This window comes from Myodes glareolus, chromosome 4 (assembly GCF_982192425.1).
Source record: "Myodes glareolus chromosome 4, mMyoGla1.1, whole genome shotgun sequence".
NCBI classification, from domain to species: domain Eukaryota; kingdom Metazoa; phylum Chordata; class Mammalia; order Rodentia; family Cricetidae; genus Myodes; species Myodes glareolus.
Genome location: NC_142029.1, coordinates 65701610 through 65728521, shown reverse-complemented (window position 1 = coordinate 65728521; position 26912 = coordinate 65701610). Strand labels below are relative to the sequence as shown.

The following is a 26912-nucleotide window of genomic DNA, read 5'->3' as shown; positions in this document are numbered from 1 at the left end:
TGCTGTACTAAAAAAATCTTTTCAAGCTTCCAGATTCATATTCAACCCTTTCACGTTATCCCCATGTAGCTCACTATTTAGGACACAGTCTCACTAGTCAGTACTAGCCTTGAACTCCTTTTTTTCTCCCAAGACAGAGTTTCTCTGTGTGACCCTGGCTGTCCTGTAACTCACGCTGTAGACCATGCTGGCCTTGAATTCACAGAGATCCTCCTGGCTGTAATTAAAGGTATGGCCACAACTGCTTGCCCTTGCACTTAAACTCTTGATTCTCTTGTCTCTGAAGTGAGAAATCACAGGTATTCACAACCATGTCTAGCTCTTTGCATAATTTACAACTACTTTATTTACTTCTGGATTCTAACTAGAGGGTTTGTTTTGGTGCTTTGGTTCTTTGGTATTTTGTTGTTTGGAATTCTACAGATTGATTCTAGATCATGTTAGTCAAGAGTTATCAGTACAATCCAAACTCAGCTCCCAGCCCTTTAAATTTTATTTTGAGAGGCTCACTAATTGTTCAGGCCAGCTCTGAATCTACAACCTTGGTCTCTAGAATAACTGGGACTACAGACATGGACTACCACACCCACATAACTGAGTAATTTCTAGCTGCCAACAGGACACACATTCTCATATTACCTCCAGAAGATTTCAGTGTGAACAAATAGGTAAAATCAACTTGATAGAAGTAGATTCTTAAATACTTACATGGGCAATGTCTCCTTTTGTGCCTATGACCCGATCCTGAGAGTGCTTACTGAACTCAACATAATGATCTTCTGTGAAGGAATGCCTACAAACAACAAGATTACTGAGGTAAGACTGTCAGGACATGTTCCAGTCACCTGAAAGAACAGGAAATTTCCAGCCTCTTACAAATCACACTTACCTGATTTTCCTTGTTTCCAAAGAAGAAATAATTCTATACATAGATTAAAAAATTCCTCTATAAGTCCACTGAACAGATCCCAAATAATGAGAGTTTGTTGGTTAGAGAAATGGCTAATATAGGGTATGTGCTTTTGAAATATTGCAGAAATCAATACAAATGTCATGTGAACCTAGTGCATAAACGTCCATTTTGGGTAAGTAAACAGTCCATTGTATAACAGGAATATAAACATATCATAAGATTATTTATAAACTAAGACAAATTCTTATTAAATGTGAGTCTCAAATGAGAAAGAAAAAAGTACCAACAGTTTAACATTATTACTTTTTTCCCCAAAAGGCTTGTAATTTAATATCTGATGAAGGGAAACAAAGTGGCTAAATAAGACACAAAATGCAAGATACAATGCTGTAAAAGCAAATAAATACATACTTCATATCAAATACTGACTTCATCCCCCAAAGTGCAGATAAAGGCTGGCTCCAAGTTGCAGATGTCAGAAGTAAGGACCCGTCCTAAAAGAGGACAAAGTTAGAAATCACTAGGTCTTAATTACTTGTGCCTATAGCAGACTAGAAAAAAAATATATTTATTCCCAGGGGCCTAAAGATGGTTCTTTTTTATGGTTTATTTATTGTGCATGTGTGTATGATATGTAGGTATGGTGGCATATGTGCCATACATGTAGAAGTCAGAGGACAACTTTGTGGAGTTGCTTTCTCCTTCTCCTTTACATGGGTTCCAAGGAACAAACAGGTAGTCAGGATTTGCATGGTGAGCACTTTTACCCACTAACCTATCTTTCCGCCCTGGGTTTTTTTTTATTGTTTGTTTTTCTTTTGTTGAAATAGGGTTTATGTACTTGGAATGGCCTAGAACTTACTCTGTAACCCAAGTTGGGCTCTGAACTCATGATCGTCCTGCCTCAGTTTTCCCATGACCACTATATACAGCTAAAACTCTCCTATCAAGAGCTGGTCAAATATCTAAGAATCTTTCTGAGATATGAGTCAATATCAACTGGACTTTCTAGTTAATGGCTCATGTCAAATAAAGTCCAATAAAAGGTAAGACTCCTTAGTTGGACAGTGGTGGCGCACACCTTTAATCCCAGCACTCAGGAGGCAGAGGCAGGCAATGTCTGTGAGGTTGAAGCCAGCAAGGTCTACAGAGCGAGTTCCAGGACAGGCTCCAAAGCTACAGAGAAACCCTGTCTCAGGGGGAAACAAAAAAGACTCCTTTAACTCTCGCTCCCCAATCCGTATCAAATTGAGAGCAAACAAAAAGAAACCCTTACCCTGGAAGGTTCAAGGTGTGTGATGGCTGAGTTGTGACAGTTATAGCTGGCCTCTTCCTGTCCACTAAATACATTGTAGAGCTTCAGCTGCCCTGTACAGGTACCAAGCATCAGAAATCGCTCCCGAGCAGAGAATGCACAGCAGGTAAAGCCACTTTCATCTTCATTAGCTTCCCGGAACACCGAAATAGGACGAAATCTAAGCAGAAACAGAGAGAGTGCATAAATGAGAGCAAAGAATATCCAGGAACTCTGCAAACACAAACTGTGCTAGACAGTGTGAGAGAAGAGTATTATGTTTCAAAATGTGAAGCCTTATTAACAAAAATTGAATTCTAAAACATTATAGTGTGACCTTCAGTAGTTTAAATTTTCAATGAAAAGAGTCCCATGATCCGTACGTAAGATTTGTAAAGAAGCAGACAGAAGACAACTTGGCCAGCACAAAAGGCAAGTCTGAGAACCGGCTAGAAACAGTGAGTTCAGTAACAAACATACTGGTTGTGATGACAGCAAAGAAATCAAAATACTGCCAAGAATCTAAAACAAATCCATAACTGACTTAATTACTTCAAAAAACACATTTAAAATGACGTTCAGTGATACTTCAGGCCAACAAATAATTTTAACTAATCACTCAGTGATGATACTGATCAAACACTGATTTAGATAAAAGAATCATTCCAAGCACCGTGGGGAACCTCTCCTTACCTGCTAAAGATAAGGTGCCTATCAAAGCATCCGCCATCTACCCCTCCATACTTTGGAAATGATGCCCTGCGGTTTAGCCTTGAGGTAAAGTTTATTGGCGCTTGTCGCCTCTGTTTTGGCTCAGGACACTGGTGAGGAGTAAAGAGAGAAAAGGGTGGACAGGTGGCAACGGGGTTCTTGCAGCGAGCATGTTGCTCTCTAAGATACTCTGTGATGATACTGTCCAGTGTAGGTGGGGAAGGAAGATGTCTATCCAATTGTTTTTTTATGGCGGGGCTCTGGCTGTATGCACCATGGTCCGACTTCTGCCGCAACACTCGAATTTTCCTGCCATTGCACGGTGATGGCCTCTCTCTGATAAAACTGATCCTACCAATCAAAGGGGAGTTGCCTGCATATGATGGTCCAGGCAAAGCCAATGAACCCTGGGGAGGGCGTGGTGGAGGATGGGCAGGGGGGGCAGAAGGGGCGGAAGCACCCACAGCAGCATGGCCGCCCAGTCGACTTGCAATGCCATTGGCAATCCGAGGGGTCCGGGGAAGAGAGACAGGAGAAGCAGCAGCAGTTACTGGGGTGAAGGCAGAAGAATGTGAGGCAGCAGTCATGGGCAAGTCAGCCTCTCTCGTGAGCACAGTCGCTGTCTCTCCAAGCCCTTTAGAAATGAGGTGGTTTCGTATCAACAGGAGCAGCTCTTTCTCAGGGAAGGAGATCCTTGACTGGGCAACAACATCTGCTTTCTGTAATCGTGCCAGGGACACATCAGTGCCAATGAGAAGAGGCTTTCCTGATACTCGCTCGATGAGCTCAGCAGCGTATTTGCAGAACTTGACATGGTCACTCCGCTTGTCCTGCAGCACTGGTTCCTTCATCAGCTGTTGAATCTGGCAGCTACTAAAAAGGGGCAATTTGCTGATAATCTGTCGAACAGTGCTACTTCGAGACAAGCCCACCAGGGCCTTACAGGCCAGGGCCCGGATCTGGTCTGCATCTGTGATGGGCATCTTGATGGACAATAGAGACAGAAGCACCTTGATGCCATTGTTGGACTGGACCACATTCCACATCTTGGCCAGGGTATGTTCACTGCTCTTGGGGGTCTGAGACAGTTTTCTCCGAGGTGTTCCAGAAATAAATTTACCAATACTGGATATCCGGTTATCTGGGCCACATACACAATTGATAATAATCTGAAGTGCTGACTTCTGAATTTCAGCATCATGGATAAAGAACTCACCCTCAGCCACTCCTAAAATAATGCTGATACCTATAACATAAAAAAAATCTGATTATTCTTCATAAAACTTATTGCTAGAAGAACCTAAGATGGCATATCATAGGGGCACTTTACACATTCATCTTTATTATAAACCATTAACAGCAGTCAAGTTATGGAATCAGTCTAAGTGTCCCTCAACAGACAAATGGACAAAAAAGACATTGTATTATGCACAATATAATCTTAGTCATAAAAAAGAATGAAATTATGTCATATACCAGAAAATAGACAGGGATGGCAAAATGACATTGGGTAAAGGCTCGGCATCAAGCCTGCTGACCAGACTTTGATCCTCAGAACTCCATTTGCAGAAGGAGAGAATTTATTCCAGCAAGTTGTCCTCTAACCTCCACACGTATACCATTGTGTGCATGAACACACACAAAACAAAATGTAAATAGAAGAAAAGAAAATGGTAGAGCTTAAGATCATATTAAATACACTAGCCCATAAGCAGAATCTAGAATTAAAATTAACAAAAAAAAAACCCCACACGTGCTAGGAGACAATATTCAGAAGGCTGGGGCAAGAAGATACAAACAAAGTCAAGGCAAGCCTGGACTACACTGTAAATTCCAGGCCAGGCTGGGCTACAGAGTGAGCATCTGTCTCAAAAACAAACCACCACCAAAAAAACGCATGGGACTAGAACAGGCCAAAGAAAGAGAATAGAGATGACTGGTTTCTTTTGTTTTCCTACTGGTTGTCTTCTGGGCTTGTTTTTTTGAGGCAATCTCTCTCAATATTCTGGAACTCGCTACATAGACCACACTACCCTCAAACTAAAATACTGACCCGCTTCTGCCTCCCAAGTGCTCTGACAGTGTATCCAACCATGCCCAGAGATGGAAGAGGTCTTAAAAAGGGAGCAGATGGGGGTGATGGGAGCAAGAAAAACAAAAACTAATTTGTCCCATATGGAAAATCTAAATTTAACTGTGTGTAAGTATGAAATGAAAGTAGAATGGGGAACAGGAAGACTGGAAGGAGGAAAGTGGAAGGCATATATGAGAAAGAGACTACAATATAAAATACCATAAAGAAATCCATTCTATAGAGCTTTAAGAGCCAAGGAGATGACTCAGAGGGTAAGAAAGCTTGGTGTATAAGACTGATGACCTGAATTTGATCTCCAAAACCTATGTAAAAAAAAAAAAAAAAAACTGAATGTCACCAAGTGGTGGGAACGCATGCCTGTAATCCCAGAACTTGGGAGGCAGACACAGGCAGATCTCAGTGAACTGGAGGCAAGCCTGAACTAACTACAAGGTGAGTTCCAGGGCAGCTGGGCTGCTACACAGAGAAATTCAGTCTTGAAACATACCCCCCCCACAAAAAAAAAATGAACGTTGTACTAATCTGTAATTGCAGCATTTAGCATTTCCACAACAAGATAACAAGACAAAGATGGGACAACAGACTGGTTGAAATATAATGCACTCAAAGCAACAAGATAGGTCATGTTTCAACAGGAGGAAAGGAGAGTGCTAACACCCAAAACCTACCTACTTGCTTAAAAACACTTATCAGGTAGAGGTAGAAAGATCAGGAGTTCAGGGTCATCCTAAGGTACATAGTAAGTTAAGAGACCAGCCTGGGATACCTGAAACTCTGTCTCTAAATACACACCCTCCAAAACAACAAAGTACAATTGGTTTGTTACATATTCTGTACCTGAATATCTCATGTATGCTATCTCTTGCATAGTTATTAGAGAGGTTATATGAAGTGTGAAAGCTATCAAAGTTTGTGTACAGTGTTTCCTAGGTAAAAGGGACAAAAATAGTGGAAATGAATTAAAACCTTCTGCAGGAAAGCAAAAAGCCCTTAGTTGAGCAGGTCTCACAGCAATAGGAACATTATTCACTATCTATTAAACCAGGCAGTGGTGGCACACACCTTTAATCCCAGTCCTCGGGAGGCAGGGGCAGGCAGATCTCTGAGTCCTAGGCTACCTGGTCTAGAGTGAGTTGCAGAACAGCCAGGGCTAGACAGAGAAACCGTGTCTCAAAAACCCAAAAACAACTGTGTGTGTGTGTGTGTTTCTTTCCCAGAGTACTACACCTGAAGAACCACTGTCTATCATCATTCACCTCAACAGCCTGCTCTTAATACTGTGAGTTTTCTATTGTTATTTTTCGAGATACAGTTTCTCTGTGTAGCCCTTCTGGCCTAGATCTTGCTGTTGTAGACTCGACTGGACTGAAACTCAGAGATCCACCTGCCTCTGCCTCTAGGGCAGGGAACAATAGTATGCACCACCACCACCCAGCAACAATGTTTTTCCAAACACAAGCTTTCTCCTTTCCTATGTTCCTTAGTACTCAAGTGTTACCAAACCCTTTACTGTTTGTCCTAACTTATTAATCATTGTAAAGGTAAAGTTCTGGGAAGTGCACATCCTAGTATAGAAATATCTGACCCATCCAGAAATCCTAAGTGTATCAACATGACTCTCACTATATGAACTGTGTGCGTGGTGTCAATTACAGCAGAAAGACAAGAAACCTTCTTCCACAACCTTCTATTCCAGTGGTTCTCAACCTTCCAAATGCTGCGACTCTTAAATACAATTCCTCATGTTGTGGTAACCCCAACCATAAAATTATTTTTGTTGCTACTTCGTAACTAATTTTGCTACTGCTGTGAACCATAATGTAAATATCTGATATGCAAGGTGTCTGATATACAACTCCTATGAAAGGGTCATTTGACCCACACATTAAAAATTATTGTTATATTCTAACACCCTGAAATTAGGTTACAAATTTGACAGGAAGAGCAAAGGCAAATTATCACACAAGAAAATTGGTAAGATGCAGGCTTGAGAGATAGCTTACTCTGTAAAATGTTTGTCTTACAATCACAGGGCTTAAGTATGATCCCTAGAACCCACCAAAAATTAATATAAGAATCAGGAATAATAGTATATACTTATATCCTATTACTGGGAAAAAAGAAGAAAATACATCCCTAAGGCTCACTGGTCAACCAGCCTAGCCTACTTGGTGAATTCCAGATATCAAAAAGAAACATTATGATTCCCTGATGAATAACACCTGATGCTGTCCCCTGGCCTTCACATACATGCATGCACCTGCATACACTCACAAAAACTAGCATAGTAACATGGTGCAACCTACCTACAGTGGACACAGTAGAGCCAGCCTCGTCCAGTACATCCACTGACTCTGCCAATTGGAGCTGAATTTTTGGCACCACAGTAAGAATAGCCAAGACATCCAAAGCAAAGCGCACAGTGTCATTCCTAGTCAAAAAAAGAATTAGTCAAAGGGGAACTACAATATAATTACTAAAAAAATTTAAAAAAAAACAAGAAGCTGTAACAGATTAGAACCGCCATTTGATGAAATGTTCTAAAATACTTATTTTTTAAAAATATTTAAGACTGAGAATATACCAGACACTAAAAAATATGGAAATGAGATAAGATTGTAATTACATTTACTTATTCATGTGTGTGTCATAGTGTGTGTAGTCAGAAGATAACTTGATTTTTCCTTCTATCATGCTGGTCCCAGAGATCAAACATAGGTCACAAGGCTTGGAGGCAATTTCTTTTCCCACTGAGCCATCTCCCTTGGCCAAAACAGGTTTTGAGTTTTTTGTTTTCTTTTTTAAAGATTTCAGGTCAGGCAATGGTGAAACATGCCTTTAATCCCAGCATTCAGGAAACAGATGCAGACAGATCTCTGGGTTCAATGTCAGCCTGGTCTACAGAATGAGTTCCAGGACAGGCAGGGCTGCACAGAGAAACCCTGCCTCAGGAGATAGAAAGATAGATAGATAGATAGATAGATAGATAGATAGATAGATAGATAGATAGATAGATAGACGGACGGACAGATGATGGATGGATGGATAGATCATAGATAGATTGATAGAGGATGGATAGATAGATAGATAGATAGATAGATAGATAGATAGATAGATAGATAGATAGATAGATAGATAGCATGGAAGCAAGCAAAAGGTCCAATGTCTCTGCAGTCCCGATTTGGTGCTGGAGTCCTGGGTTATTCCTAGAGACCTGCAGGTCTTTAGTCTATGTTGGCATCCTTAGGAAGTAGATTCTGATAGGAGCAAAGGAATGCCAAAACAACAAGATACATATTTAAGCCAGGAATGGTGGTGCACACTTTTAATCCCAGCACTCAGAAACAGATGCAGGAGCATCTCTGTTAGTTTGAAGTAAGCCTGGTCTATATATATGGTGAGTTCCAGAACAGCAAGATCCTGTCTCAGAAAAGAAGAGGTACAAACAAGTGTATTTATATAGGCTAAGAATTTATTATCCAAAATCCTATGGACCAAAACCACTTCTAATGACAGTGCTCTTCCAATTTTAAAGTACTTAGAGGGAATCTATCAGTTGACAATCACTAATCTAAAAATTTTAAATCTAAAATACTCCAAAAGCAATTATGGCCAACTACCCTGTAACCAGTGACAATCATTAAAAAGAAAAAAAAAACCTACAGGAAAGGGTTCATAATAAAATTACATGAAAGAGAAAATGCAGGATACAAAACCTAAAATCTGAAAGTATCAAACATTTACAAGAAGGTGGAAAACTATCACGATCATTTTACAATCTGGCAACATTTACTAAAGGTGAAAATGAAGATACACTATATCATGGGTTCTAAATACCACAGCCTCATGAGACATCAAAAGACATTAAATGTAAAAAGAAAAAGAAACAATGTCAAACCCAGTTGTAGGGACACAGGCCGATGATTCCCAGCATTGGGAGCAGGTAAGCAAGGCTGAAACAGAGTTCAAAAAGAGCCTGGAACTAATTCTTTAAGAGAGAGAGGAAGAGAGAGAAAAGAAAATGAAGAAGGGATGGATGAGGAAGGGATGGAGGGAACAAGAGAAAAGAGGGAAGAGAACAAACTCCCACAAGTTGTTACTCGATTCCAAATATTCACCTTACCACATATGTACCCCCATACAAGTAATTAAGTAAAGAAATAAATACTTTTAAAGCCAAAATCACACCTTTGAGGCCATGCAGACAGATCAGCAGATAGTCACTTGCTATCAAGCCTGGCTCACAGTATTATCCCTGGGACTCACATGGTGAAAGGAGAGAATCAATACCTGTATGCTATCTCTAACTAACACACACACAAAGGAGAGGGGATGACAGAGAGGTCTATATAAGTAAAAAATATTTTTTGAAAAATCACATTATAGTTGGGCATCATAGCACACACCTTTTATTCTTATCACTCAGGAAGCAGAGGCAGACAGACCTCACTGAGTTCAGGCCAGGCAGGGCTGCATAGTGAGATTCTGTCTCAAAATATAAAATAATAAAATAAGGAGACTGGAAGATAGACCAGGAGATAAAAGCACTGGTTGTTCTTTCAGAAGACACGAGTTCAACTCCCAGCACCTACAAGGCATTTCACAATTCTCTGACTCCAAATTTCAGGGGATTTGATGCCCTCTTCTGCTCAAGACCCTGTATGTGAGACACATAAGCTCACACAACCACATACACACATAAAAAGAAAAGGCGGTAAGATATAAAAAATTAAATAATAAAAATCATACTGGGGGGGTTGCTACTTTTGTTTTGGTTTTTTTGTGGGGGAGGATTTCTCTGTGTAGCCCTAGCTGTCCTGGAACTCATTCTGTATAGTAGGCTTGCCTGGAACTCAAAGATCGGTCTGCCTCTGCCTGTCAAGTGATGGAACCAAAGATATGTGCCAGCACCACACAACAACAACAACAACAATAGCAACAAAACACTTTCATATTTAATCTACTTCCTTCACAGAGTCTAGTTTAAAACTTCACCTCAACAAAAGCTTGTTAAACATGTATTATGTAAATACTGAACTTCACACGAAATTTCTAGTCCCACCTTGCATAATAGGTCTTCCAATTGCAGGCGATGGAAATAAGCTGTAGCAAGAGCTGCACACACGAAAGCTTGAGGAAGACTTCAGCAGGTTCCCAATACAGCTGAGCTGGGCCATATTCTATCAAAAACTCCATCATTTCCACAATCTGCTCATGAGTATATGAGCATGCCTATAAGGAGAGGTATGTATTATATAATACATAATTGCATCATCTATCTACTACTTTCTCAATGTTTGCCCAAAGATTTTAATAAAAGCTTTCAATTTCCACAATTCCTGAGACACCAGTCCATACGTAAAACAATGCTACATCATGCTTAGTACTTTGTGATGGCACACATATTAAAAACAAAATAACCAAGTTGATTTGTGCATACTTAAGAAAGCTGAGAAAGTAGCACCAAAGAAACAGGTATCTCTTCAACTTGCAATTTTTGAAACATGCAGACATTCATCTTGATCCCAAACCGATCAAATAAGTTCCAAAATGATAGAGAGCTAGAGTTATGGACACATCCTTTCCCAAACAAAATTCTGCAGTTTTACTCATACTTGAGTCCCATTAGTTCTAGCATGCCAGAATAGCAGTGACTTATAAGTGGGAACAAAAAGATCTTTGAAATTCATCTATTACCTCCACTTTTAATTGTTCTGCTTTCATATAGGGAGGGTAAAATGCAAAACTGTATGTCCTACAGACATGACACTGATCTCAGATGTGATTTCAGACCTGGAGCTACTGCAAGTAGTATTAATTTTTAAGACTGTGTCCTGGGTCAGGATGTAGTTAAGTATTACAGCACTAATCTGACATGTATGAGACCCTGTTTTTGATCCCCAACACTGAAACAAGAAGTAAAAGAATAAATACTGGCTATGGTAGTACACTTAGAAGGCACTCAGAAATGGCCCAGTGCATAGAAGGCAAAGGCAAATAGTTCTCTGAGTTCTAGGCCAGTCTGGTTTACAAAACAGAGACCTTGTGGTAGTCATTCTTGGTTGACTTAACTACATCGGAATTAACAAAAATTCAATCAGTCTAGCACACCTATGAGAGATTTTATTTTTTTTTTTCATTAAAACATTTAAGTGGGAAGATCCACATTTAATACATATCTTTTGAGGTTGGAAGATACACCTTTAGTTCAGGTCTTTTAGGGTGATAAGATCCACCTTTAACCTAAGCCACATTTTCTGCTGGCAGCCTAGATAAAGTACATGGAAAAAGGAAGCTTTTCCTCTTTGCCTACAAGCTCTTGCTCGCTCTGGCCAAGACCATTCCTTACTAGCATTATAGCCTATTTCTTCAGGAATCTGTCATAATACTGAAGACCACCTGAGACATCCAACTTCATGGACTACTGGAATTTTGGAAATTATGTTAGTATACAGACATTATTGGACTAGCTGGACCAGACTGTTAAGCCAGTCTAATAAGTTTGTGCATGTGCGCGCGTGTATGTGTGTGTGTGTGTGTGAGTTCATTCTATAAATTCTATTCTTCCTGAGAACCCTGTTGTGAGTGTGTGTGCATGTGTATGTGTGTGAGAGAGAGTTCATTCTATAAATTCTATTCTTCCTGAGAACCCTGATCAAAGATTTTGGTACCAGAAGTGGTTCTAGAGCAACAGAAGCAAAATAATGTTTTGTTGTTGTTGTTGTTGTTTGGGTTTTAGTTTTCCGAGACAGGATTTCCCTTGTATATCCCTAGCTGTCCTGGAACTCAATAGACCAGACTAGCCTAGAGCAAAGCAATCCATCCGCCTAAGCCTCCTGAGTGCACCGACACCACCCAGCCAACGATGATTTTTTAGGGATCTGGAACAGGCTTCCAATTTGCCATTGCCTACTGTTATTATAGTCCCTCCAGTTACTGAAGCCTCTCCTAGAAGCTTGGAAAGTATTAAAAGCCTATAGTGTGGCCTAGTTTACAAACTTGAAACAAATGCATTTAATTATTCACCTATCCTGAGAAGCAATGGATTTGGTGACTCTACATAAAACTGTTGAAGTTGGGCAGTGCTGGGGCATGTCTTTAGTTCCAATATTCAGGAAGCAGAGGCCAGCAGATCTCTGTGAGTTCAAGGCCAGGCTGGTTCATAGAGCAAGTTCCAGAACAGCCAGGACAACACAGAGAAGACAAAAACAAAAACAAGACTTTTGACAGCTTGTGGAAAAATAAGAAAAATGATGATAAAAGCTGCTTGTTCTAGCATCTCTGGATAAATTGGCAAAGGCTAAGAATAAGTTCCATGATAACAGTAACTAACTTCTATCATGAAAGAATACAGTGAAGGACAGCAATATAATAAAACTGACCAGCTCCAGATGTACACACTAAAGGTTTCTAGTGTACCGTGGAAGGAAATCTCTCCACCAGCCACAAAGCTTAAGTTTGGAAAGTCAAACAAAAGCACTTATTTGACTGGCTGAATTACAAAGAGAATTAATTCCCTGAAAATTAATGTAGGAGGACCCTACTGAAGCTGAAAACTTTGAACCCTCAGATGATTCTCAAGAGTTTATCTCACCTGAGGGAGCAGTCTCTCCACCCTCAACAGATATTCTCCCACCGAAATTCTTGCCTTTTCCTACTTTAACTAAGGAAATTAACACTTTGTTGTCTGCTAAAGCAGCAGTGACTTACCCTGAAGAAGATGCCAGTACTGATGTCCCTCAGAGCCTCTAGACCTATAACCAGACTAAAAGCTGAGCAAGCTCATAGACTGGAGACAGAAAGTATGAGGAAGCACACTACACTACTAAAGAGCTCAATGAGTTTGCTAATTCATTTAAGTAGAAGTCTGGGGAATATGTGTGTAAATAGATTTTAAAGTTGTGGAATGAACATAAAACTACATTGGGCTGAGTTTATTTGTACGGGTCCACTGGGTAGAGAGTCTAGGTTTAATATGGAAAGTTCAAAATTTAAAAAGGAGTCAAAATGCCGGGCAGTGGTAAAGCATGCCTTTAATCTCAGCACCACCAAGGCACAAGCAGGCAAAGCTTTGTGAGTTCAAGGCCAGCCTGATCTACAGAGCTAGTTCCAAGGACAGTCACACACAAAGAAACCCTGTGTTAAAACAAAACAAAACAAATGAACAAAAGATAACAAAAGCATATTTAAATGGTTGGCTGGAGCATCAGTCCAAAGATAGCCTATTAAAAAGGAGTTCGTGATGCCTGATATCCCTTGGCTTAGTGACTATGAAGTGTAAGATTCCCCACTGTATGCTGTGAATACCACCGATTAATAGAGAAACTGGTTTGGCCTGATAGGGTAGATAGGTGGGGAAAACCAAACTGAATGCTGGGAGAACAAAGACAGGTCAGAGAGAAGCCATATAGTCCTGCCAGAGACAGATGCTGGGAACTTTACCCGGTAAGTGACAGTCACGTGCAGATACACAGATTAATGGAGATGGGTTAAATTAATATGTAAGAGTTAGCCAATAAGTAGCTAGAGCTAATGGGCCATGCAGTGATTTAAATAATACAGTTTCTGTGTGGTTATTTCTACTCTGAGCTGTCAGGCAGTAGGGAAACAAACTAACGTCCTCTTAACAACAAACTGGCACCAACATGGCTAACTAAATCCACTTAAAATCTGAGAAAGCTTAAAAAGGAATCCTAGACACAAGAGAGCAGAGTAAGCAGCAGCTCCTTTAAGAGAGGTCTTCCTGATTCAGCGGTAGCAGAAAAAAAAGCCGTGACATTTTGAAATGCCAGCTTTCTGGGCTATGCTGCAAGTGCAACCTCTGGCTCTTTCAGGAGACCAAACATTTAAATGGGATTTGTGAACAGAGTGCTACAACTTGCTTAATGGCCAACACAGACTGGATGTGTGCCTAAAAATGGGGCTGTGAGCATGGCTCTCAGAGGCAGCAAACAGCTCCACCATGCTGGACTGGGCGAGGCAAGGAGACAGTGTGGTATTTCCCTTAGCAATGGCGCCACTAAAGTTTATAAGGAAGGTTTAGCATTTTAAGGAGCACTTCTGGTCAGAAAATAATTACAGATACACAATAAAGACAGATTCAGACAAAAAAAAAAGACCTCTAAATGAGTCACATTGTTGGATAAATATATGTAGGCTTGGGAGAGAAAAGAAAAAGAAAAAAAGAAGTAAATGGGTTTTTTTTACAAAAAAAAGGGCAAAGACTTTAAAGAGACAACAGTCATAGATTAAAAGGGATATAAAGATAATAAAATAAATATTAAAAAGTAATAGAGTAAAAAATAATAAGCACAGTCTGGATTATGTATATTATTGTGTTTTCTATGAACTTTTTGACTGTGAAGGAGCTAAGTACAGAGAGACATTTCATTGTATGGGCTGCTAAGCAAAACCAACATATATACTTTAAAGGTATCTTGATTTCAAAATTTGAGTCGAAGAATATGTTACTTTGGAAACGAGGTTGTTCTTTTGTTTCCACAGAGGATGAGAACCTGTGGATCTCTTCCAGACTAATGTGGATTGCTGTACTAAAACACCAGAAAGGTTGTCATGAACACTCCCAAAAATTATTTAGGCCAACAAAAAGCAGGAAGTAGCTTGGAGACAACTATGCCCATATCCCCAAATATTGTCTATAAATGTTTGTTTACATTTAAAGGGAGATATGCTATAGAGATTTGCATTGGTATAGATTTTGGTTTACTGATACAAATTTAAGGTCAGTTTTGTTATATTTATGTTTCTGCTTGATTAAGGTATTATGTGTGCAGCTCATTTAAAAATGTAATGTATAATTAAGAAATATGGGTTAATAGATAATCATCTATAATAGTTAAGCTTGTAGTCATGTTAGTTAGATTTTCTAGATGAACAGATACGTATTTAAGATGGATAGGCATTCTTCAAACCTTTCAAAGACTACAAAATATGGCATTTAAAATGTTTTAAGCATTTAGAACTTTTCATGACAATGAGACACATCAGCTCCTGGCAGCACCAATTACTTCAAGAGGAACATGGACACTGAAAAGGCTCCTTATGGAGTTTATTGGCCATCTAGGCAGGAGACAGCTCTTGCCTGTACTGCTTGATGAACTGGACATGCAGGACCCACAGAGAAATGACTACCAAACTTGCCTAAAGGTGAGATGGTCCTTTAGGGTTGCTGCTTCATGAAAGAGTCTGCCAGACATTCTGTAGTACACAGAAGAAAGTGACTGACAAACTGTCAATATAGAAGGAACTGTCTTTAAAATTTCCTGCTTCATGAAAAGTCTGCTGGATACTATGGGCCCATAGGCTAAAGATGGATGCCCCAACAGTACAGAATAACTTTGAGTGACTGTCTAGGCAGCAGAATGTCTCTATCATTTCTAGAGTTTTGGAAGTTGCTTACAATGCACTTCCTGTTTACTTAGGTAATAATATATCCTTCTGGAATCTCTGATGGAGTTGAAGAATAGTTATAGTTTTCCTTAGATATGATAAAAGATAAAGTAGATATAAATATTGTAACTATAATTCTTGCTTGATACCTGTCTTGTTATATGTAATTTTGCTATGTTAAAATTAAAACCTTGCTTTTCATTTAAACAGAAAAGGGGAGGTGATGTGGGATTCCCCTCTGTATTACCACTGGGTAATAAAGAAACTGTTTTGGCCTGATAGGGTAGATAGGCGTAGATAAACTGAATGCTGGGAGAAAGGAGACAGGTCACAGAGAAGCCATATAGCCCTGCCAGACACAGACACTGGGAACTTTACCTGGTAAGCCACAACTACATGGAGATACAGAGATTAATGGAGATGGGTTAAATTAACATGTAAGAGTTAGCTAATGGGCTAAGCAGTGATTTAAATAATACAGTTTCTGTGAGATTATTTTGGAGCTCAGCAGCCAGGAACCAACAAGTGGCCTCCTCCAACATATGAAGAGATTTAAAGTCTCAAGAAAATTGCAATGCTAGAGTAGATACACTGTCTAAAACCTAATCCTCCATATTGGAAGGCCCGGAAGACATGCCCTTCACTAATACTAAGAGATGCAAAATGGTGAGGGGGCATCACTCCATTTGTAGAGCTCTGTTGTCACTCTTTTCCTTCTACCAGACCTTAGGGCTAGAGATGCTGTTACTCAGCTGGATGAATTAAATGCAGGTTAAATTGAGCCTCAAAGTAGCAGGGGCCAGGAGGCAGCACTGAAGTGCCAAAAGTAAGGTGATTATAGTTATCATAATGGGTAACAAAGATAAAGCAATGTCCATAATGGCCTAACCTGTAATAGGCAGCAAAGGCAAACTGATTTTTATGGTGGTATGACTCATATGGACCTTTGGTACTGGCTAATCATTCATGGTGTTTCCAGGCATAAAACAGAAAAGAAGTCTACCATATGTCTCATCTGTATAAGCAGAAAATTTCTCAAATAGATAAAAACTATAATTATATTGTAGCAAAAGAGAATCTCTGTCCACGAATCAATTTCCAGACATTAGCCAGAAAGCAGCATTCTTCAATGGTCTCTGCATCGGCTCCTGCCTTCAGGTTCCTGCCATTTGAGTTCCTGCCCTGACTTCCTTTGATGATGAACAGTGATATGAACCGTAAGCCAATAAAACTCTTTCCTCTCAAAGCTGTGTTGGTCACGCTTTTTCATCATAGCAATAATAACCCTAAAACATCATGCCTCAAAAATAAAATTAAACAAATAAATGACTATTCTCTTACCTTGTATGGAGGTTGAGGGTGAACAAGAATACCACCCTCAGTCCTCTGCAGTGACTGCTTGACTTGTTCCAATTTAATGGCCAGGTGTGCCTCAAAATACTTGCGCAGGGCCATGCAGGTATGTTTGCCTGTTTGGCGGCTAGCAAATATTTCATCATCACTCAAAAGTGCACCCTGGTCTTCCAAATTTAAAATCTCCAAAGTACTGATCTATTAGTAAACAGGTATAAGATTGCAAAGGAGATGGGGAAAGAGCACACGGAAGAGAAAAGTAAAAAGATAACAAAAAAAAATTTTGGTAAATGTTTACATTCAACAATACTGACAAGTGTATCCATATATACAACATGCTAACAATCATATGAAAGAAAAATGGGAGCTTCTAGTCATATTAAAATATATAGAGAAGATGCAGTATGGTAGTGTATTCTTGTACTATAACACTTGAGAGACTGAGGCATGAAAATACTAAGTTCCAGGACAGCCAATCTACAAAGAAAATTCAAAGCTAACTTGAACTACAGAGAAATTTCCTTAAAATTTAAAAAAGGGGGGTTGGAGAGACGGCTCAGTGGTTAAGAACACTAGCTGATCTTCCAGAGGAGCTGGGTTCAATTCCCAGTACCACATGGCAGCTCACAACTGTCTGTGACTTCAGTTCCAGGGGATCCAACACCCTCACACAGACATGAATGCAAACAAAAAACAAACGCACATAAAATAAAATAAAATCTTTTTAAAAATTAACAAGAAAAGGAAAACAAAGATATACCAATCTAAAGTTGTTGCCATTTGAAAAGATCAAAATTAACCAGTTGTAGTGTGTTGTAACCCACAATTGCAATCCAGTTCCCAGCACTTGAGAAGCAGAGCCAGAAAAACCAGTAGAAGTTCAATGTCAGCATGGTTACAAAGGGAGTTCCAAACAAGGCTACATAGGGAGACCTTTTCTCACAAAATCAAAAAAAGATAAGAAAAAAATGAAGGTTATCACAGCAACCCTCCTACAAAATTACTGGGTAAATACATACATACATACATAAAGGCTACAATGGCATAGTAAGCTTAGCCTGGTTCCAAACAAGGTTACATAGTGAGACCTTTTCTCACAAAAGCAAAAAAAAAAAAAAAAAAAAAGGAAAGAAAAAAAGAAAAAAAAAGAGGAAAAATTAAGGTTATCACAACAACCGTCCTACAAAATTACTGGGTAAATACATATATAAAGGCTACAAGGGCATAGTAAACTCCAACCACCACAGACAGAGAACAGGGCTGGGTGCAGCAGTTCAACGGTATAGTAAATATGTATGGCACTTTGGGTTCAATCCTCAGCACCAAAAGAAGAGAGAGAGAGAGAAAGAGAAAGAGAGAGAGAGAGAGAGAGAGAGAGAGAGAGAGAGACAGAAAGAAAATACTCATAAATAAAAAAAAAATATACAACCAAAGCCCAAAATGCCAATCAGAAATGCACCCAACTATGTACAATGATACATATCTTTGATTCTGGCACTGAGAAATAAGAGACAGGAGAGATGGTAGTTCAAAGTCCTTCTTGGCTATACAGCACATTAAGGCCAGATTGGGCTACATGAAACCTTGATTCAAACAACCAAAAGGAAATTTTCTCTCTTCTACATGATGCCTTTCAAGATAGCCGAAACAAAGAGGACTCCTATAGCTAACTGAAGAGCTAGTGAAAGAACCTCACCAAGTTCACCAGGCGACGAAGACCATCATAACGATCAAAGAGCTCCAAGACAGCCCGAAACGAGAAGCAAATTGAGAAAAACATTGTAGCATGGCAGCATCCTGAAGCATGAGAACATTCCATTAACCACAGGGTATAATTCACCACATCAGATAGAACATTGTGGGGATGCATGCAAACCTGAAAAAAGAAAAAAGTAAATAAATAAATAAAATCTATTTTTTAACGCTTGGAGCAAAGGTTTCTTTAAAAGGGATGAAAAATTCACCAGTGTAGGTAGAGATGTTTATAGAAAACAGTGATCATTCAAAGTCAGGTCTAGAACATAATCCATTCCAAACCAGAAAACTACCTAAATTAAATTAAGTACAACCTATATTGACCAAGAGCCAAAAAATATATTATTTAATGCTTCTAAATGACTCAAGGCATAAAGTATTAACATCTTGCTTAACAATTATGAAGACACTCACAGAAGTTAAGGACTGTTTTTCTTGTTTTGTTTTGTTTTCTTTTGAAGTAGTCTCACTTTGTGGCTCTAGCTGGCCTGGAACTCACTACATAGACCAGGATGGCCTGAAACTCACAGAGATCCACCTGCCTCTGTCTCCCAAGTACAAGGATCAAAGTCATGTGCCACCATGCCCAGTAAAGACATTCTTATAAATGTCTGAGCCTACTGATGATCCTAAGTGTTCAAATGTAGTATCTGCTGCTCCACTGAGTCATACAGGTCTATACCTTCTATGAATTAAACAACAAATTATAAAACATCCCCAAGGTTTGTTTGGTACTTTTTTCTATATTTTAGCCATAATTGGTTTTGTGCATATAAATAGTTTAATATTCACAAAACGTAAAATTTTAATCATTACAGTTATCTTAATAAATGAACAAAGACAAAGACAACACTCAAGACAATCACCAGTTTAACTTAAAAAGTCAACCGGAGCCGGGCGGTGGTAGCACATGCCTTCAATCCCAGCACTCAAGAAGCAGAAGCAGGCAGATCTCTATAAATTCAAGGTCAGTCTGGTCTACAAGAACTAGTTCCAGGACAGCTGGGACTATTACACAGAAAAACCGTCTCAAAAAAAAAAAAGTACAATACACAATATTAGAGAAATGATCCTTGTACAGAAACGGTAAGCCATCTCCTAGAGATACCCAGAGAAACCATCACTTTCCAAATGTACAACCCACTTACTTTTAAAAACGATCACTAACATGAAAAACTTAATGGAAAAACAAGACTCAAACTAAGAATTGATGGAGGAGGGTTATCTGTCTATTGTGTTATTTTCATTGGTCAATAAAGAGAATGCCTTGGCCCTTTGATAGGACAGAAAATTAGGTAGGCGGAGTAAACAGAACAGAATGCTGGGAAGAGGGCAATGAGGCAGATGCCATGGAGCCAGCCACCAGGTCAGACATGCTGAATCTTTTCCGGTAAGCCACTACCTCGTGGTGCTACCACGAGATTATTAGAAATGGGTTAATATCAAGATCTGAGAGTTAGTCAGTAACTAACTCTCTAGAGATAATGGGCCAGGCAGTGTTTAAATGAATATAACTTGTGTGTTATTATGTCTGGGGCTAAGCTAGCTGTGCGGGAGCCGGGCAGGATGAAAAGCAGACCTGCCCGCAGCTCCTCACAACAAAGAATGACAACAGCTGAAATTAGTTTACTATCTCCATCACAAATTATTTAACATACATAAAGCATCACCTGTTTATATAATAAACTGACTTTAAAATATAATACAGTTCTACTGAGACACAAATGAAAAGTGCTTGGCTACTAATCGTAACGCCATAGAAATCAAAGAAAGCAAATAAAGCTTGTGGAACATCTGTCCTGCACTTTCTCAGTAGAGTCAAAATTCTCTAAATAATTTTACATTTTACATTTTAGGAAGCTTTATGAAGATATGCATTCACATTCCTCAAGTCTTTCATAAGAATTTCATTTTTTCCAACTGTTCCTTTCTTCTTATCCAAACGTTCATCTGTGAATGTGCTGCTTTAAAGAAATGGTTCCCATCAAACCCACTCTCATCACCTGAATGGACCAGACTTACTCTTTCCATAGCATCCTGGTTGTAGGACAGGTAATACAAGCACATGGATACACCAGTTGCAGCCATAGAAGGACGAGGAATTTCCAGTAATTTCTGTACTCCACCATGTGCAACAAATTCTGTGGCAAATTTGTTATGGAGCAGGAGAGATGCTAGGTGCTAAACAGTAAGGACACATGTTACAGTAGAATAACCAAAAACATAGCAAATCTCTTAACATAATATTAGCTTCTACAGAGTCATAAGTACAAAACCACCATCTCAAAAAAAGAAAAACTAGAGTAGAGATAAAGGAGAAGGAAAAAAAGAAAGATGGAAGAAAGAAAACACAAAGGGGGCCAGGTCAGGCAGTGGTGGCACATGCCTTTAATTCCTGAACTAGAGAGGAAGAGACAGGTGGATCTCTGTGAGGCAAGCATGGACAAGTTCCAGAACAGCCAAGGCTACAAGAGAAACCCTGTCTCAAAAAGAAAAAGAAAAGAAACAGAAGGGAAAGAAAAAGAACAGCTTAAAATTCTACAGCATCCCCCTTTCCCTTCCTAACACGGAAAGGTATTCAACTTTCCAGGACCCATGGGAGTAGGGAGGCAGGGTAGGAATAGAACCTGGATACCTGCTAAACATGAGCTATACCCTCTGCAACAGGTTAAAAACATGAAATGGGCTATCTGCAGTATTCTTGTTACTGCCCACCCTTGTAGGATACGAAATAAATAAACCTGCTTTCTTTTTCTACCAAAAAACAACAACAACAAAAACAAAACAAAACAAAACAAAACAAAAAAAACCTCTACTGGAGATGATGCCAGGCAGTGGTGGTGCACACCTTTAATCCCAGCAGAGGCAGGCAGATCTCTGTGAGTTCAAGGCCAATCTGGTCTATAAGAGCTAGTTCCAGGACAGGCTCCAAAGCTACAGAGAAACCCTGTCTTGAAAAACAAAAACAAAAACAAAACAAAAAAAAAAATGTGAGGTGATGAAAAGACCAGCTATACATTTCTGCTACCATGACTTGCCTTCCTACATGATGGACTGATTATATTTTATCCCTTCAAACTGTAAGCCAAAATAAGCCCTTCTTCCACTAAAAAAAGAAAACAAAAACAAACAAAAAGCAAGATACATGAAGCAAGGCATGCCTATAATCTTAGCACCTTAGTAGGCTAAGACAGGAGAACAACTTCAAGGCCAAGAAGTTGTGAGACCGTGTCTCAAACAGAAAGTTAAAAGAGCTAGAGGAAGCAGATTACTGGTAGAGTGCTTGCATAGCATTCCTAAGGCCCTAAATTAATTCCTAGTACCCACAAACACAAAAGGTGAAAATAATAAACCTGGTTGAAAGCAATGGCACAATTTTACAATCATTTTTTCATATATGTTTCCTGAGTAGACTTTTGCTAACCTTGACAATTTAATTCTTCATATATAAGCAGCTTAGTGTTCTAATCCAAGTTCAATCACTGACTTTATGAAGTCCAGAAATTTTTCTTTTCTATTTATTTTCAATATAACCCCAAACAATTAAAAAAAAAAAAAAAAAGAACTTTCTGAGACAAGGTTTCACTCTGTATCCCAAGCTGGTCTCCACCTCTCAAGTGCTGGCATTAATACCAAAGAAGAACCTTAAGCAAAGAATCAAAAGTGGCAGAAGTTTTGTTGTTGTTGTTGTTGTGATGTATCAGAATGCATTTTTAAAAATTAAATCTTTGGCCAAGCTGAGGTGGCACATGCTTTTAATCCCAGCCCTTGGAAGGAAGAGGCAGGTGGATCTCTATGAGTTTGAGTCCAGTCTGGTCTACAGAGCAAGTTCCAGGACAGCCAGTTACACAAAGAAACCCTGTCTCAAAATTAAACATTTTATTAGATTTATTTATTCTATAAGTAGCTATGGTGTTACATGTGGAGGTCAGAGAACAACTTGACTTGCAAGAACTGGTTTTCTCCTTTCACCATGTGGTTTCCAGAGATCAAACTCTGGTCATCAGGCTTGGCCCTAACTTGCTGAACCATCTCACAGGCCCTAAATAGGGTATCCTACTAGCCTTGAACTCACCGCCTCCCCACAGCTGGGATTACAATAATGCATCACAACACCCAGTTAAAATTCTAACATTTAAGTTTTGTTAATCTCCTGCTCAATTCCTACTAGTCTCCCAGGGTAGAACAACCTGCACAATTTTAAGGACAAAGTGTCCAACAAAAGTGGGATGTTCTTCATATTTCTGAACCCAGGAGCCTCAAAGACAGGGCCTCAGGAGGGCTAGAGCTCCCCCTCCTGTTTCCAGAACAGACAATACAAGTTTGCAATTACATTCTTGAAGAGATAAAAACCAACAGCACCATTAACAGGTATCTATCTACCCCATTCAAAAGTTCTCAACACCTAGAGCTCAACTAACCCTTACTAAAACTCAATTCCTTTCCTTCATTATCCTTTTGTGTGTCATAAAGACCTCTACTATTCTTCCCCCCAATTCTTCCCTCAAGAAGCAGCTAAACTAGATATCTATTCCCAGTAACTCATGCCACATGGATGGTTTTCTCATAATGTCACTACCATATCATGATAATTCACAAAAGGTGGTAAAACAGAATAAGCAGGGTTAATATGTATCAAGAAACCTAGTTTTACTTGAGTTCTCACCACCTATAAACCCTCTTCACCTCACCCTGTCAGCAGTCTGTTTTCTATTTTGATAGTCTGGGCCTGGAACTAGCTCTGTAGACCAGACTGGCCTCACACTCAGAGATTTGCCAGCCTCTGCCTCCTGAGTACTGAGATTAAGGGTGTGCACCACCATAACCAGCCACAATTTAACCCATTTTGTTTCTATCAGAATGTTCCTTTCTGTTCTTTCTCTTACATAACTTGAATCATCCTTTAGAACAAAATGGTACACCAGGATTTCTTTGTGTGTGTTGTGCGGAGGGGAGGGGATATGTACGTAAGATAGTAAGTATGTGGGTGCCCAAGGAGGACAACAGATATCCTGGAGCTGGAGTTACAAGCAGTTATGAGTTGCCAAATAGGGATTCTGGAAACCAAACTTGGTATTTTAACTGCTGAGCCATCTCTCCAACTCCAATTTTGTTTCTAAGAAGGATCTTTTAAGTTTTTCCTTGTTCATAGATATTTCATTCTTTTGTCCCTTTTATAACTTTTTAAAGGAACAGATGGATGATAATACCCATTGCAATTCCAAAGAGAGTGAGTAAACATCCATCCAAAGTCACTATCCAATAGCATCTTGTTCAAAACCAGTATATTTTGTAGTATTTTGTAGTATTTCTGGGCCACTGGACACAGCTCCAACCTCCAGTCCCATTTCACTGTTCAAGGTATAACCACTCAGTACACTCTTTAAACAGACATAGATAGAAACAGACAGAATGACAGACAGAAACACACAAACACAAACCCCACTCCCACATATTACTCCAATTCTGTCTGATCTCATCCAAACGTAAAATGTCTAGGGATTAAAAGATAAACTTACTCATTTCAATTCCACTTCAACAATATATGGCTGTACTACTGTTTGATGCAGCACACTGGTGACATGAAGGTTAACTTAATCAAAATAACTAAAATTTAAAATGTAAAGCCAGGCAAATGTAATCCCAACACCAAAGAGGCTGAGACAAGAGAACTGCTGTAAGTTTGAGGTCAACTTGGTCGAGACATGAGTTCCATGCTAACCTGTGCCACAGACTGAGACCCTGTCTCATAAGTAAATAAATGAAACTTCAGTTCTTCAGAGATACTCTATTTTCAAGTACTGAGAAATCACATAGGGCTAGCCAGTACTGCTGTACTAACTGCCTTTAACATGAGCTTCATAAACATCAAATAATAACAAAAACTAATATTTTGCAAACTTTACCTTGAGTGCCTCAAAAGTAAGAAGGACATCATTAGTCTGTTTCAGATCAATATAAAACATCATCAATTCTCGTGATCCAAGTTGCATGAATATAGGAAGTAACTGAAATGAGAACCAAAAAATAAGAATTGTGGCTTTTTCACATCCCCTGTATTTTATGAATGAAGACTATTAAAGAAATGAAACCACAATAAATATATAAAAAGAAAATTAAGAAAAACTTTAAAAAAACAGTCACACACCCCTCATGAATGATATGTTCGTATGTGGTGGTGGTTTGAATAGAAATGGGCCCAGACTCATGTGTTTGAATACTTGGTTCATAGGGAGTGACACTATTAGGGGGTGTGACTTTGTTAGAAAAATATGTCACTGGGGATGAGGGTACTCTGAGGTCTCAGAATCTCAAACCAGTTCGCTTCATGCTTCCTGTCAACTCAGATGTAGAACTCTGAACTTCTTCTCTAGCACCATGTCTGCCTGCATGCCACCATGTTTCCTGTCATGAGGATAATTGACTAAACCTCTGAAACTGTAAGCCAGCCCCAATTAAATGTTTTCTTTTATATGAGTTGCCGTGGTCATAGCACCTCTTCAGAGCAACAGAAACCCTAAGACATATATTCACACACCATATATTTACATGAATAAATTTTTATCAAACTAACCTTTATCAGGAATGACCTGTATAAGACCTTAATGAGATGAAGACCTTTCTGGAAGGGAGTTAAGAGTGCATCAGTGGGTAAGATACACCCACAAAATTCCCTAGAGATAAATATAATAGCCCCATAATAGTCCAAAATAGTACCTTATCCTAATAACTTACCTCCTGATACTCTCCTAGAGGAGTCAGATACTGAAGAATAAGTCGCTGCTCAATAGCAGGAGTCATAGGATAGAGGGTATAATTGGTGCCAATCACCCAGGGAGACATTTCTGACCAGCTGCTATTAGACAGCTCAACAAAAACACGATCAGGGTCAGAAGATGAGAAACCCAACTTCTGCTTGGCCTTCCTAAAGTTCTCCCTGTCACCATGCTTTGCAGACTTGTTCTTCTTCAATCCTCCTTCCTCAGGCTTAGTTGCTGAGTTCACTCTACTACTGGTCTTGTGACTTGAATCAAGACGAAAGGAGATCTCCATATCTCTAGAAGTTTCTTGCTCTCCATCTACAACATCTACAGCCATGTCACCATAGTCCATATCTACAGCTTCCTCATCTAGAGGCAAAAGCGGTTCGGATGAAAGCTTCCGTGGACTAGGACGCTTATTTTCCTGTCGCAAAGCCACTTCCTGAAGTTGTAGCTCTCTCAGTCTTCGAAGCACTATTGCCACCTACCAACAAATATTTGAGTAAAAGAAGTTATTTATTCTGAATTTTATGAATATCATTTTTTTTCTTTTGGTTTTTCGGGACAGGGATTCTCTGTGTATCTCTGGCTGTCACTCTATAGACCAGGCTGACCTCAAACTCACAAGAGATCCACCTGTCTCTGCCTCTGAGTGCTGGGATTAGAGGTGTGCGCCACCATCAACTGACTAATGATTCTTATTAAGTAATTCTTTTCTTTTAGCTTATTTTATGAGGTGGAGTTTCACACTTCCTCTGTCTGTCAAATGCTAAGATTTATAGGCACATACCACCACAAACAGCTCATTAATATATTATTATTTTCTGTTAAGGAAAACTCAATACTTGGGATTGGAGAGATAGCTCAGTGGTTAAGAGCATTGGCTGCTTTTCCAGAGACACTGAGTTCAATTACCAGCAACCATACGGTGGCTCAAAACCATCTGTAGCGAGATCTGGTGCCCTCTTCTGGCCTACAGGCACACAAGCAGACAGAACACTGTATACATAATAAATAAACCTTTTAAAGAAAAGGAGAACTCAATACTTAAGCAGTTAACCCAACGCAGGGGAATAGTAAAGATTAGATAAATGTGTTGATTTGATTGCTATAATTTGGTGAAATAAGTTAAGACTAAAAGTTTATTTTAAGCTGGGTGTACTGGACCACGCCTTTAATGCCAACACTCAGGAGGCAGGTAGCTCTCTGTGAGTTCGAGGCCAGCCTGATCAGAGTACACTCCAGGACAGCAAGAGCTGTTACACAGAGAAACCCTGTCTCAAAAAAACTAACAACAACAACAAAAAAAGGTCTATTTTAAAATGTATGTCTGTGGTTTTTTTTTTCCTAGAAAACCCAAACCAGAAGATCTGCACATAAAACACACCATTTTGGGTCAAGGTAAACTAGGTTATGCATCCACTTAAAAAAGCAGAAGCTGGGGGCTAGAGAGATGGCTCAGAGGTTAAGAGCATTGCCTGCTCTTCCAAAGGTCCTGAGTTCAATTCCCAGCAACCACATGGTGGCTTACAACCATCTGTAATGGAGTCTGGTGCCCTCTTCTGGCCTGCAGCATACACACAGACAAAATATTGTATACATAATAAATATTTTTTAAAA

At 39.4% G+C, this 26912-nt stretch overlaps 1 protein-coding gene across 5 annotated transcripts in view; it reads right to left on the bottom strand.

The window, feature by feature from the left end:
* Window positions 1-26912, bottom strand: part of Dcaf1 (DDB1 and CUL4 associated factor 1) — a 76109-nt gene that overhangs the window by 21946 nt on the left and 27251 nt on the right. For all 5 annotated transcript variants that reach the window (XR_007228331.3, XR_007228332.3, XM_048417183.3 and 2 more), the window contains exons 7-17: window positions 25267-25776; window positions 24438-24539; window positions 20554-20712; window positions 18473-18652; window positions 16765-16974; window positions 10076-10245; window positions 7320-7444; window positions 2901-4164; window positions 2190-2388; window positions 1325-1407; window positions 709-793 (exon numbers count right to left, since the gene is read on the bottom strand). Coding sequence is in view for 3 of the 5 variants with exons in the window: in XM_048417183.3 (XP_048273140.1) it covers window positions 709-793; window positions 1325-1407; window positions 2190-2388; window positions 2901-4164; window positions 7320-7444; window positions 10076-10245; window positions 16765-16974; window positions 18473-18652; window positions 20554-20712; window positions 24438-24539; window positions 25267-25776 (3087 nt within the window). In the remaining 2 variants the exon portion in view is untranslated. The remainder of the gene's footprint in view (window positions 1-708; window positions 794-1324; window positions 1408-2189; window positions 2389-2900; window positions 4165-7319; window positions 7445-10075; window positions 10246-16764; window positions 16975-18472; window positions 18653-20553; window positions 20713-24437; window positions 24540-25266; window positions 25777-26912) is intronic.